The 14,876-nt window shown below is 30.8% G+C and overlaps 1 protein-coding gene across 1 annotated transcript; it reads right to left on the minus strand.

Moving 5' to 3' along the window:
* Positions 1-21: 21 nt before the first annotated feature.
* LOC128173789 (receptor-type tyrosine-protein phosphatase epsilon-like) lies at positions 22-14,709 on the minus strand. The gene is made up of 24 exons (XM_052839460.1): positions 14,415-14,709; positions 12,408-12,479; positions 10,785-11,012; positions 10,073-10,324; positions 9,794-9,931; positions 7,806-7,921; positions 7,237-7,349; positions 6,846-6,922; positions 5,483-5,787; positions 5,031-5,118; positions 4,845-4,909; positions 4,710-4,746; positions 4,525-4,622; positions 4,300-4,431; positions 3,599-3,747; positions 2,920-3,055; positions 2,551-2,694; positions 2,295-2,382; positions 2,073-2,146; positions 1,856-1,990; positions 1,601-1,720; positions 1,176-1,321; positions 683-818; positions 22-482 (listed from the first exon to the last, which is right to left on the minus strand). The coding sequence occupies exons 1-24, from the start codon at positions 14,470-14,472 to the stop codon at positions 426-428; spliced, it is 2,964 nt and encodes a 987-aa protein (XP_052695420.1). The 5' UTR covers positions 14,473-14,709; the 3' UTR covers positions 22-425.
* Positions 14,710-14,876: the final 167 nt, after the last annotated feature.

Genomic DNA, 14,876 nt, shown 5'->3' on the forward strand with positions numbered 1-14,876 from the left:
TCTGTTTGTACATGAAGCCACAAACAAAGACACAAAAAAAAGTTCATAAAAATATATCAAACTCATTCTAAACACAAATTAACATCTCTCTCGAGTTAATATAAATAATTGCATAAAAAGAGTTCATTACAATAATAAAATAACATGCATGGCTTGATTGCAATAACACTAAGGTAGGCAATCTATTAATAATAAATCATTACCAAAAAAACCCAAAAAACAAAAAACAAAAACAAAAAAAAACCTCACATGCATTTATTATGAAAACGAACAAAGTGAAATCGAACTGTTTACCACATATATTAGAAGTTCTTTTGACTTAAATGTTTGTCTAAACAATGTTTTGAAACAAACAGTAGCTCTTGGTCTCTGAGTACATGTAACTACTTGTATCAGAAGCACATTACTGGTTGTGTATGGTATGTTCACTCGTTTTTATCTAAAAACTTCATCAAAGCGTCGTGTACCATGATGTACTCCTCCTGCAAGTAATGATTTTTTTTTAAGTAATGAATTTATGACAGAAACGTTGACTCTTTTTTAATGGTAATCATAATTCATCATAAAGTAATAAAGTGTGTAGATACATGTATTGACATTGTTTTTAATGAAATCTTTATCACCTGTAACAAATTATAGGAAAACAGTGAATAAAAATACAACTTGTAACATTCTTATATACCATGGTTGAGCACAATTCCGGACGTCGTGTTTGTAGGAGTCTAACCACAGAGAACACGTCTATCTCCTCGTCCATTGTCAGTTGTTGTATCAGGTTGTATACAGCACAGAACACACCACACAGAGCGGCACCATCCCTTAGAATTAAAGAGAAAATGTAATTGTAATAATAGTTTTTATTTCATAAGGTCAGCAATGAACCGGATATTGTGACAGAAGCTATAGTGATAAGATACCAATAAATTACTGTACAAATAAAAAGTCACGTCGATTTGATTATGTTTGCATTTGTAACAATGCGGAAAACCTGTTCATCAGACACTTTGTGGAATAATCAATTGTAAAACATACCTTTCTTATTAGATTTATACAGATTTGGCATTTTTAGTGAATACAGAAAAAAAGTTAATGTTGCGCCATTGGTATACAATTTACTCAATTAGGGATGTAGATAACACTCATCAATACCTTATACATCATATATCGTGCATTACCTGCTGACGACAGTAACCGGGTTGTCTGCTTTAACGTTCTGTACAAAGGATACTAAACCAAGAATTTGTGATGTCGTCTGAGGATTGTCCTGTGAAAGGACGCTAATTGGCTCAATTATTTCAACCACCCAAACTCCATCACTGGACTGGTAAAAGAAAAATCGGGTAATAATATAAAATAACTGAAAATACCCACACCGAGAAGGCTGAAGGAGCCCCGAATTACCCATCATATATACCCTTCAATTTTTGCTATGATATGTTTAGCTTCAATATTTTAGTTAGTAAATGAAATTACTAATATATTAACAATGCAATTTATTTAAATATCTTCCTCTATGACACAGATATGTTCTTCTTCAGAAAATGTATAAATAAGGCCGTCTTACAAATGTTACAAAAAGAAAGAAAAAGTTTTATGTAACCTTTTCTTTGGAAATCTCAAGTTTCCTGCATTTAAATCCCGTTGACAATTCTTGTTGTTGTTTAATTGTGTAAGGTGACACAGTTTTAGATTCTGTTGCAGTCGGTAGCCAATCATTTGCCTAATAAACACAGCAGATAAATCGACATTTCACCATAAAACCGAGTATGATTATTTCATTTCTGGGCAGATGTAACTTTTAGGTAAACGAACAGGGAAACAAAATTAGATAACTGATGTTATAAAATGTTCTTACGAACTCCACATGACAGAGAGGATCCATATAAACAACTACTTTAGATTCATAATCGGTGATTAGTCGTAAAAAGTCAACAGGATCTCCCGTGGATTGATAATGGGTGGCGATAAACGCGTTCTGACTTGTAAATGACTACAAGAAAAAATAATTATTTCATATCATGTAAGAATATAAGTTTGCTAATTTTATTTTAAAGGTTTGTTAAAAAACTTACGGGCAAGAATATTGCGTTAATGTAGTTTCCACGTTTTGGAACACTTGAAGTCAAGAACACAACGTACTTGTCAACTAAACCATAAAAATGGTATCAAGTGTAAATTGTTTTAAAGCGATAATTAAACAAAAGAGTAATTATTTATAAATAATGTGAATACTCTTTTTTTTATTACATCAAAATAAAATAATCAGTTTCTTTTTGCAAAACAATTTTACTTACGAGGGAGAATCGACGTTGAAACTGATTTGTACTGCAATGCCATTTTGAAATCGTTTTCTGAGTACTGATGTCGAATCGACAGAAGCCTCTATAAAACCTTACAGAAACTCGTTTAAGATGTATTGCTTTTAAAAAACCCTTATTGTTTCAATAGATAGATGTTGTCATTTTCGAATGATTTAAAAAAACTAAGTATGATTGTTTGTCGAATTGTTTTTTTTTTGCAAAATAACAAAAAGCGTATTTATTCACCCACCTGAAACTCTTTTCGTAATGATGACACATATGCAGGATGATTACTTTTTGCCGATTGTGATTTTAGGTAGTCATTTGTTGTATGAACGCCAACAGGGGCTTTAAACATTTCGTGCAGAGTCAGAAATATTGTCTTATATTGTTCCTGTAAGCATAGTATACTGATTTTAAAAAAAATAATTAGAAAAAAGTTTCATGGATTATTTTTTAAAGATCCAAGAAAATAGGTTTTTAGATAATGTTTAATATGCTCATAATTTCACACATACACAATATACTTAAGAAGATTTATAACGCTTCTATGCGCGAAGATGTAGAACAGAACAAATGTTTTAAATGATATATACAACAATGAAAAGGTTATGTTTACATAAGTTTGGACCATATTCATTCTCTTTTCTCGCATTTTCCTCACGTATTCTGCAATGTTAATTTTGGATTTTTGTTGGCCCTCTTCGTATAAAGCATCAATCGCTATATAGGTTCCTGTTCTTCCAATTCCAGCACTACATTGATAAAAAAAAATATTCGATAGAAGTACATTTGGTGCACACACGTCAAGCACAGAATTTAGGTATGTCATAAGGTTATTGATTTGAATAATTTTATTGCATTGTATATTGCAATGGGATTGAGCACAAGTTATAAAAACTTAATTCGCCCTCTCACATTATTCTATTGAATATGTATATAAAGAAAATAGGTTTCCCTCAAACACTTTTAATACAGACCCTTGTCAATTTTGAGGATAAGATTGAATATAGTATATGCTAAGTTATTGTATTCGTCATATTTGGGCAATTTTAAACAAAACTACACAAACCCAATGAATGGGTTCTATTGAAATCGATTAAGGAGAAAACTTGCAATATTTTGTCAGAGACAGATTATTTTTTACCCAAATCAAAGTAACAAAAGCAAGAAGGGGGCGTTTTCCAAAGAAAACTTTAAATTAAATTAAGTTAGAACTAGGACGCATTTAAAAATGTCAAGCAATTAAGCACATGTGCTGAAAAGATATGTTCGAAATAAATAAAATCGGGAATTACCTGCAGTGGACTAAAGTTGGAACTTTTAACTGGCCTAATTTTGTTCTTGTTACGTGGTTGTGGAACATCAAGAGACAAAGCGGATCGGGTGTACCGTGATCCGGCCAGGCTGTGTAATGATACTGTGTAATTGTTCTACTCTCATTCTGCTAAATATATCAATTAAGACACATATAAACTAGTACATGTAATTAAAACATACACAGACTCATCGCCTTCTTAGGAAATGTTTTGAAAAATTTCCGCTATATTCAATAAATCTTACATTAAAACTATTTCTGAAAGTAGTTGTTTGTATTTTGAATTTTTCATATATATATATATATATATATATATATATATATATATATATATATATATATATATATATATATATATATAGATTCATAATGAATGGTTCAACATTTACACCTGATCTTATTATTCATTATACGTTGAAGGTTTAGCAAAAGATTGCATGTATCTAGAATGAGAAACTATCTCTACTTTCATTCAACAAAACGTCTACATATTTATCTCTACAATTTGGGAATAACTGTTTAAATTGCATAAACAACAATTATTATAAAACTTCGACGAACCTATGCCATACTATAAAGAAGTTTATCAGTTTCTCTTTAGTTTCTATACAATGAAAGAGTTTCCATTTTGAGATATTTAGGTAGTTCAAGTCAAAGTTATAAGGAAGCTGGTAAACGAACCTCCTCGTTATACGTCAATCGCAGTTTACGGATGCTGTAACAAGCGTAGTGTAGCTCTGTATCTGTATGTAATGTGAACATGTTACAGACCATGGTTTCTTCTAAATCTGGCCAATATTGGACACATTTCGACTTTGAAAATAAAAGACAATTGTAAAACAACACATCACTTTCATAGTTGATACTTAACAGAAAAAGGCATAAAAATGAATAGTAACTATTTACCTTTGGTCCTTCCATCAGATTTGTAAGCATGATAATTTGTTCAACATGTTCTTGCCAAACCATTAACCAAAAGTCTCCAACAGTGTTTTGAGTTGGGCCTTTTAATAAAGATAACTTTATATTTCACAAGAGAAAATGTTCATTCTATGTTAAATATTACATTAGTATCAGGAATAAACGTTCACCTTGTGTTGCGATGTAGCGATTTTCCTGGCGAACACCCTGATAAAGAAGTGATTATGAAACATTTATAAACATACATAGCAGTTTTCAGCAATAATACAAGTAGTTTATGAATTTCATTTTTAGATTATACTTACATCAATATAGTTAGCATTGATGTAGTCTGACTCTTTGTTTGCCAATTTTATCCTTGAAAGATCATCTGCAAGTTTCATTATTAAATAAATAATTTTTTTTCCTCTAGTATTATTTTTGTTTACTTTTTAAACATTTTAACATCAGTATAGTTAATGTTATCTATTTAAAATACAATTGATACTTACAGGGAAATGTCGTTTTGAATCTGTTTTTTGTGATATTTTCAGGGAGTTTTCCTATCTCACAGGGATACCTCTCGCCATATAATAAAGTCTATAGGTATATATAAAGAAAATAGAAAACAAGTTTGATCTATATATGTGTGATTTGTATAAATATAAAAATTGAGAAAACAAATTACTCGAAGTCTTTAAATATAAATCTAATTCATGATATTCAAACGAAATAACATGCAACCAAGTTTACTAAAAAGCCATAGCTAGTAGTATCAACATAAACACTGAATGTTGGTATCATTTTTAAGATACTTTATTGTGAGATTATGTTTCATTACATACTGGATACTCATTATACACAATTCTTTGTTGATTTGAAATTTCATATATTTTCTGCATTTGTGCGGTTCTTTTGAGTTAAATTCCTTATAGAAGTCCACTATTCTTACACAATTACATACCGAATAATTCTTTTTAAAACAGTCGTCTTCATTCCTTGACCTTTCCTCAATGACATTTCCCAAGTTATCTACTGCAATATCAGGTATTGATTTCTCATTCATATAAAAATCTCCATACGGGTTTTCATCGTGTATTTGTTCATCAATATCAACATCTTCACCACTTAGTTCAATGCTCTGGCTAAAGTTCTTTGTGTCTTCACCGTGTGTACTAGGTGATTTTGAAAACTCAGGCTGAGCAAGACTATTTTCTATGTCAATGTTTACACATGTGTGAGACGAATATAACCTGGAGTTTGGAAACGCTTAAAAAAATTAAATAGAACGTTTGACAAAACGAGAAGACAAGATATGTTTAGCGTATTTGAAAAAGCATTTGTTCATTAATATGCTAACTGTTTCGCTACTACACAGAATTTATTCATTATCAGTTCAAAACTGCAAACAAATACATTAAGGTTTTTTTTAAAGGAAATATATTGTTACCTTGTTAATGGTTTGTTCGTATTGTAATCATACCATTACTACCTATTTGGCTTGTTACTGACTGACTACGAAAATATATTGGATTGATCAATTTTATGTAGATTGGCCATACATGTACATCTCGTCAAATTTAAAGAGTCGAACCATTCAAAACTTTTATTTTCCCTTTTACTTTTATAATATTCGAAGCACTCTCTATTCCATTTCAATGTCTTTTTCGTACTGATTTTAAAAGTTGTCTCGTTTTCTTCCGTAGAGGTTTGGCAAGTTTCTGACGCTGTCATTCTATTTTGCTCGAGAAACAAGTAAATGATGTATTTTTAAAAGCCAACTACCCTAATTTAAAAGTCACTCCTATGGAAATATGCGTAAATACTCCAAACAAAAGAAACGTATACGAAACGCGGTTTCGTATTTTAAAAACGTACAATGTTGAGAAAGGTATGTGAAACGTTCGCCATATTAGGAAATATAACATTTCTCCAGCCGGACATAAAAATATATTTGGCAGACTCCTGTTTTTTTAAATCAACATAAGTGTGCTATTTTCGTCCGAAGGAAAACAAGCGTACAAAAATCAGATTCTTATCTAATCTAACACTGACATCAAAGTCACAAGTGTATCATTTTAACTGAATTTGCACATTAGGCACAATCATTACTTTGTTTTATGATTTAAACTAGGTAAAGTTGAATAGAGACATTCTGATCGTAGTACGGTTTATATATTGATTGCGTATGATATCGCATTTTATCGTCTTTTGTTGGAATTGGTGAGGTGCAAGGAAGTGTAGGGCCAAAAATACCAAACGAAATTTTTGAAACCAAATTTCATTTTCATTATATAAATTATTCTCCAACAAAAAAACCCGCTTACTATTCTTCGTTGTTGACTCGGTTTTATTTTCTTTTCTTCGATTTGTTTCTTCCTGCTCTTCATTAGTAGTTTTTGTTCTGATAAACAGACATAATGAATCATCGATAAATCTTAAACGTTCGCCAATTGTAAAATATTTGCTTTTATACCCGAGATTCTAGCGGTTAAACTCAATTACAAAAAAAGAAAGATATTTATTGAATTCCGAATATAGAAAAGTAAAGAGTATGGTTAAATAAGTCGATTCTAAATATGGCTCAATAAAAAACAATTCCTTCACAATGTACAAGGAAACAGATTTTAAAAAAATGGGGGAGGGGGATTATAAATAATTTACAAATCAGTTAAGTTGTAATATAGCATGAGATATTAATACCTCTAAAAATCATACCTCTTGTACAGAACTATTGCAACAATGGCGATTATTATTACGATAACTGCCGCTACGATACCACAAGCTATAAAAATAATGGTAGGCCCAATTTTCTCAGCATCGCTAGTTGTCTGTGATGATTGAAAAATAGGGAGTAAAATTGTTGTTTACTATAGCACAATTAAATCAATGTAGACATGAACAAAAATAAAACTATATATAGTAACTGTACTTCTTTTATTTCATTATGTAATTCAGATGAATTTAAACCACATTCAGATCATTGTTTACTCTATATGACTGATAACTTTAAATCGGTTCACGGCATAACATAAATTAACCTTAAAACATAAATACAGTCTGAAATTCGCTGCTTTTGGCTTGATTTTTTGAAGTTTAAAAAATCTATCTTTTTTCACACTTATTTGTGTCTCAATTTAATTTCTGTCAACTATTTGCACGTTAGATTTTTCGGCAATCAAATAATTCCTTCCAGCTTAAATAAAGTTATGAATAAATTAATAAATAAATAAATAAATAAATCAAACAAAATAGTTTAAATAAACAATTACATAAAATCAAATTACCATGATCGATTTATTGGTTATATTGATTTTTGAAAAGCAGTTTCCGGTTCTTTGATGACAGGACTGGTTTACACAGTTTGTATCGCATGGATCTGTGCAGTCATTGTCTTTACAAGCTGCCATAAATGAGTAACATAGAGAAATGGTTTTAAAACGTAATTTTTAGATACACAGGTTGTTATTTTTAACCAGTTAACTTTAGATTTAATATTTTTTTTTAAACAACGGCTTTGCTAATACAGTAAAACTCGGTTATAGCGAAATCCTAGGGACCAATGGATTTACTTCGTTATATCCTTAATTCATTATATCCAAAAAACGAATTCGTAATAATAACTGTAGCGAATTCACTATATGCATGTTTCTATCGGATTGTAAGAATTCATCTGGAAAAATATTATCTAAACTTTACGTTTAATGGTTGTGCAAACTTTTTTAACTGTAAAGGAATTCGTTTTAAAAGTGTTAAATTTCGTTATTATTCATCTCTCCGGGATTCAAAATCAGTTTGCTATGTCCGTAAATTCGTGATATCCGAATTCATTATAACTGTAAAATTTTGTAAAAATTTCTGAAATATTATACTGGAGACAAAAAAAAAACCCGTCGCTATGTCCGAGAATTCGATACAATGTATATCCGTGTTCGTTCTAAACAAGTTTTACTGTATGCGCATCAATCTCAGGCTCCGATCAAACTTTAATTTTTAAAGTAATTTGAAACAATTAATAATAATATTTTTTATCTTTTTCATATATCAACGCGCTGTGTTGGGAGGCCTAAAGATGTCCTGGAAACAGCCGAATCAAGCTCTTAGAAATAAACATTTGAGACAATACACATCGTTTTGACTAATACAAAGACGTGAAAATGGCTAGGATTTAACACTTTTTGAGGATTAGCGTAGCTCATTGGTTTGATGACGTCACAATAAAATTTAAAGTAAAGTGTTGACCGTCAATTGGTCATAACAAACCCATACACTTTTTTAAAATGACAAATGATCTCTAGAAACATAAAAGGAAGTATTTCAGAAAGCTTACATGTCGTTAATATAAACATGTGTAAGTATCAAGTGCTAACAATTTAAAGAGGTGACATACATTGTTACATTTTGTTTAATACGGTACGATTGAGCGTTGGAACTCTTCTTTTTAAAATCATGTTAAGACAAGAAATAAATTGAATTGTACGCATAAGCTTCGTTTCTTTACAGTTATGACTTCTGTATTTCAACCACCGATCTAAATATTAAAATTAATTTGGCTTAAGCTAATTAGTGTATACGATTACAAACTTATTGTGACAATAATTGTGCATTCGACAAAATCATAATAGTGTCTAATTGGTATTTATATGTTCTAATGATGAGTAAAACATAAGTCTCGTGAATCATCGCATTTTTATTTTTTTTTGTTTTCAGCCGTAACAAAATGATGACGTCGTGTTAACGTTATAATGAAAATATAAGGTTTAGCGAAATTATTTCAATCTTTATATTTGTTTTGCAAACAATTGGCCGAGAACACATATTGATTACTTTTTATTAATTGATTCAAAATTATCTATTCTGGTGTGTTGAGTAAAATTAAGTTGTTTAAATCGTTTAAAAGTTTGAATCATAGTTCTGAAATGCGTTTTCCGATTAAGATATGCAATTTGCTATATATTTCATTGATATTGCTTTGCTTGATTCTATCAGCGACACTGTGTTTGGAACACGATAACATTATAACGACGAATACGAATCTCAAATTAATTTAAGAAATATACTTTTGAAACCTATGGATTACGCAGACAAATTTTCAGGATAGGTTTTTCTCACAATCAGTAAACCCGCGAGGTACCTTAAATTTATACTTTCCTGATCAAATTGAGAGAAAAGTATTGCTGATCAATTAATTACTGAAGACATTCTTCAAATTTTGGAGAGTAATGGCCGTGGTATCTTACTGTAGTAGAATAGTGCATCAACTCCGTTTACTTACCCTGGTCACAAAGTGGTCCCTGATATCCGAGAATACATTTGAGGCAGTGACCTGTGTTAATGTCACATTTTCCCTGCTGACAGTTTCTTGGACACATATGTGTGGAGATCTCTTCATTGAGTATAGACACTTTGCAACCTAACGCACAGAAGCAGAATGTAAACAAAATCATGTTATTCAGTTCCTGTCACAGCAGTGGTAATAAGCGAGTTAAACCCGAAAAATGACGTACTGACGTTATCAATGAAACAAGATTTAACATTCATTCATTAAACTCACCATAAACCTCTACTTCACACAGTTCGTTGTAGGCATAGGTTGAATAGAACCAAGGATACTTAACATTCCGTCTACGTTCATTGTAGTAGATGACGTAGCGTCCGGAAACAGAACAGTTGATGCTTATGTCCTCCAATATCATTTCGTGTTTTGTTTGATTTTCATGGAAACAAATATGTCCGGTTTCTTTTGAAGTTGTATTGGAAACGTACAAATAAAATTCAGCCATCCTTCTAGCATATACCGTTGGAACTTCATAAAAAAATATGTCCGTTCAAATACAAAAAAATCGTTAACAAATGACCAAAAAAAATGAAATCCATTTGAAATATTTACTTTTTTATGCTTTTTAGCTTTCTGTTTGAAATTATTTAAACCCTACAGATATTTTTGTTTTACAAAATACTTTTTGTTCGATTATTACGCACGCACACATGGACACAGTTTCTATCCAATATTTGAATTACATATTCAAAAAAATATATAAAGGTTAAAATAAGAAGTTAACATAGTAAGCGAAAGGTTAAATACTCTTACCTGTAATCATAAAATAAAAAGGTATGTTCGTTTAAAAAATAAAATTATCTAGAATAAAGGAAACATAACAATAATGTATTGAATTACATTATGGTTTAAACTTATTGAAGCCACCAAATAGACCTTGATTAATAAAGATATATATTTTTTTTCTAATATAAAGATTTATTCATACTTGGCTGATTATCAGTTCTATAGTAGATGTCGATATGGCTGATGCTGAACACATTCCCCAGGTCCACTCTCCACGTAGCTGTATATTGATAATTTGCTGACATTGAACATTGACCTCCACCAAGTGAACGATCAGTGTGTAAACCATCCACTGCATTATCTCCACTATAGTATCGAGGATCTGGCCAGGGATGTTCTTGCCAGGTTGGCTTACCAAGTGCTATATTTTCTTTTAAGAAAAAGCGTATTATAATGGACACTTTGCGGACTCTAAAAACAATAACTCTTTTTTCAATGTGTCGTTATATTTTTTGGCTTATAAACCAAGTCTCATTCTGTATTGAATTAATATCGTTACTTATATAATTACACTTAACATGTGAGTCAGCAATATATAGTATCATGTTTAAGACAAACCAACTATTAAAATTAAGATAAACAAGATGTATCTTCGTTTTGTTAGTTAACTTTCGTCTTAGTTCATGGTACATAAAATTCATTTTTAATCATTATGTTTTAAGTTTTCTTTTATAAATTTTTGAGCTTAAAGAGGTGGACCCAATTCATTTCCACAATAAATTGTTTATTCAAATGTTGATATAATGACAACGATTGATAAGCAAGTTCTACAACTTATATTAATATCTCGCGTTGGCACAAATGCTAGCCCGAGGGGTCATTGCTGTGGGAAGAAGCCGGATTACCCGGAGAGAACCCATGTGTTCAAGCAGGCGACCGCCATACCCTATCACATACAACCACTGTCGATCACGGGGATCGAACTCGGGTGAGCAGCGGTGAAAAGCGAGTGCATTGTCCACTACGCTACTTGGACACCCCAAAAATTACATCATCATCGACTTCCTTATTTATTGGGGGCGTTTCAATAATAAAATTATTTCATCACAAAAATATATAAATTAAAAGACATTATAGTACGAAAAAAATAATAATAGAAAATAAGTGTTTGGGTACGAAAATCCTCAGATATAATAGAAAGTAATGGGAAGTTTCTTGGGGGTTGTATAAAAACTGATATTTTGAAAATTCTGCAGTATTATTTTCATTCTAATTAAATTGTAATATTAAGGGGTCAATTAGCTTACCGATGAACAGAAAAAATGAAGGTCATCGAGCTAAATTTTTCGAAGGGTTGTGTCAAAGTTCACTGCATGGTCCATTTGTTTTTAGAAATATCATTGAAAAAGGACAAAATTAATTATTGCTTGACGTTACATTAACTGCTACATTGTATATACATAAATATTGTTAGGTTAAGATCTAAATTCAAAATCTACCAGATAATAACACTATAAACTGCCTTTTGGGCATTTTAGGATTTATAAACCGTGGAAATATAACGGACTAATATATCGCAAAATGAGAACATTCGGATTTTTTTTTCTTATTTTTTCTCCTCTAAAAATATTTCGTCATCACAAATACTATTCAGTAAAATGAAAAAACGTAATTACGACAGTCATATTCATAGCATATGTGCAGATTTCTGCGCAGAGGTGCAAAATCTTGTATTGGGTCCGTCGTCCTTAATGATAAACTAAATCAGGCACAATGTATTTACGCACACTGTTTTGCATCTTTTTACATGTATCTATCTACTTACCAGAACCAAAAGCGCGTGTAACGAGCAGCAACACTAGGGCGATCAGGAAGTACATTCTAATACATCTTGAGTCTGAAAACAAATATATTTTATTTATAATAAAATTCTTTGTGTGTTTTTGACAACCTTTATGTTTAAATTTCTACGGATAGTTTATACACTAATATTTTTAGACTAATGCTCATGCACCGATCTATAATTTTCTTTTCGGGGGGGGGGGGGGGGGGAGTGGGGGGGGTTCCAATGAATAATTGTTTGGTTTTCCAGATTTCATTCAGAGAATGGAAATGTTTTTGTATTTAAGATTTTGAAGAAAACAAATCTGGTCTAATTACCTGATCATTCTTTTACATGCATTTAGGTTGAACACTTATTATAGTGATTTTTTAATGTTTTGTTCTATTCCCAAGATTCATTTTATTCAACCCACATGTTATTGTCAAAAACCCAATTTAAAAAGCTTCGTATACAGGTTTATTTTTGGATTTTCAAAAACACTTTATTTTTAGCAAATAAGAAAATCGTAATAAAATCATTTTTATTTATCTGGACATTGGATTACTCCTATAGAACTCCCGCTTGATCCTTTTATGTGCAGAATATCAAACACCACATTAAAATATAAATAGAAAAAAAAAGAAATCCTTTCATTTTTTAATGTTCCCTAAGTGCATGTACTTCTTATGAATAAGTGTAATGTTCTGTATAATACTACGTAGATGCGGGAAACAAACTTCCTGATCTTATACGTGTAGGGGTTGTATCTTAATAACTGGTTTCTATCGTCTGGTAAACTAAGTACTACCTACGAACCAATGAATGAAACCTCTTTTAAATATATTAACTTAACTAATCAAAAGAAGTTAAAGTTAGTAATTGTAAGTAGGAAGCTTTGCCTAAAATCATCTTTGATAACCATCATGAACGATAATCGAATAAACCTAAAAGGAGAAAAAATTTAAAAAAAAATTAAAAAAAAAACGCAAAAAAGAAACCAGAAAAGAAGATATGAGTTTTTATCTTACAAAGAAATATTGCTGATTCATACGTTAGTCTTACAAATAATTCACTTTTTGTCATTTGGGGGACCTTGGTAGATTCCTTCTTTTTAATCATTAAAGGAGACATGGTTAGACCAAAATATCAATATATCGAGTACACTACTACGTACATGTATAAAGTTGGTGTTCCTCCGTTGGGTCAAGTTAGCGATTGACAGTAAAGAATAATGTACGTGCATTTGATCAAAGCATATTGAAATATATTAAACTGCTTTTATTGGTGGTTCATACAGACTGCATTACCATTCATAAAAATGGCGCGTACTGCGTACTAAGAAGTTCTATGAACTATATTCACCAATTTTACGATTACGTATTATCCAAAAAACTGTTTTGTTGTTTACATAAATGAATGGTTAATCAGAGAACAGTATTTTGACTTCATTTTTTAAAGAAAAAAATAAGCATTGTTTTAAAAGCATGAACTTTCATATAGAAGCAAGAAGCGTCTGTACACGTAACATAATATTCAACTCTTTCATTTTTTGTATAACTTAAATATGCAAGAGATAAATTCAGAATATTATTATAATATGTCTCCACCAGATATATTCTCCAAACAAACAGCTTGTTATACATAAGGGTCATTTGAAAATGTAGACGACAATACATCATCAATTCTGGGTTTGGGAATCATTTACATTTTTGTCTATACTCATACATGTATGGTTTATCACCAAACATATATATATTCTGTAAACGTACTATATATGGCGTGTATGATATTTGGCGGCAATTAGATTTTGTTCAAGTTTGCGTGGATTTGAAATAGCGTATTCCTGGATGTAACTATCTATATACAAATATACATTTAGCGATGTACTTGATTAAGCGGAAACCGCATTCCACAAAAAGCGCTAAATAGAATACACAGCCAAATGTAATACGTTTATACTAACCAGAAATATATATAATTTAACCGTAACATAATATATTAAGATCTTACCAAAGAATATGAGATTCCAAGTTAACAAATAAGACAACTTGTCTGAACACTTTTTCATTGCAGCAACGGGAAGTAATTTTGAGGAGTGACATCTGCTACATGTAACACTTAGACTGTTTATCTCCTTAAGAAATAAAAAAAAGGCAATACTTTGTTTTAAAAAAAAAGTGTTGTTATTTTTTCATGAGCGAATATAATATTATTCTAGAACAACAAACGACCAACTTATATCAGATTGTTGTTTTATTACGCATATCTTTACAAAAACACCACCTATTATGCTGAATGTATAAAGAAAAGTACTGGTATGGGATTCGTTTGGTTTGAAGGAAATGTTATGAAAAATATTGAACGTCTATCAAAATGGCAAAAAGCGTCAGCGTAGGTTTAATTGAAAGGTATAAAAATAGCTGAAGCCTTTTTCAGGCTAAGAAGTTTTAAGTTAATAGACGAAGGGGTTTT

Source organism: Crassostrea angulata, chromosome 2 (genome assembly GCF_025612915.1).
Source record: "Crassostrea angulata isolate pt1a10 chromosome 2, ASM2561291v2, whole genome shotgun sequence".
NCBI classification, from domain to species: Eukaryota; Metazoa; Mollusca; class Bivalvia; order Ostreida; family Ostreidae; genus Magallana; species Magallana angulata.

Coding starts and splice junctions, on each gene's coding strand:
- LOC128173789 (XM_052839460.1), bottom strand. CDS start 14,472: ATGAAAAAGTGTTCAGACAAGTTGTCTTATTTGTTAACTTGGAATCTC. Junction 12,480..14,414: donor TTGGAATCTCATATTCTTTG/GTAAGATCTTAA, acceptor ATTTGTTTTCAG/ACTCAAGATGTATTAGAATG. Junction 6,923..7,236: donor GCAATAGTTCTGTACAAGAG/GTATGATTTTTA, acceptor TCTGTTTATCAG/AACAAAAACTACTAATGAAG.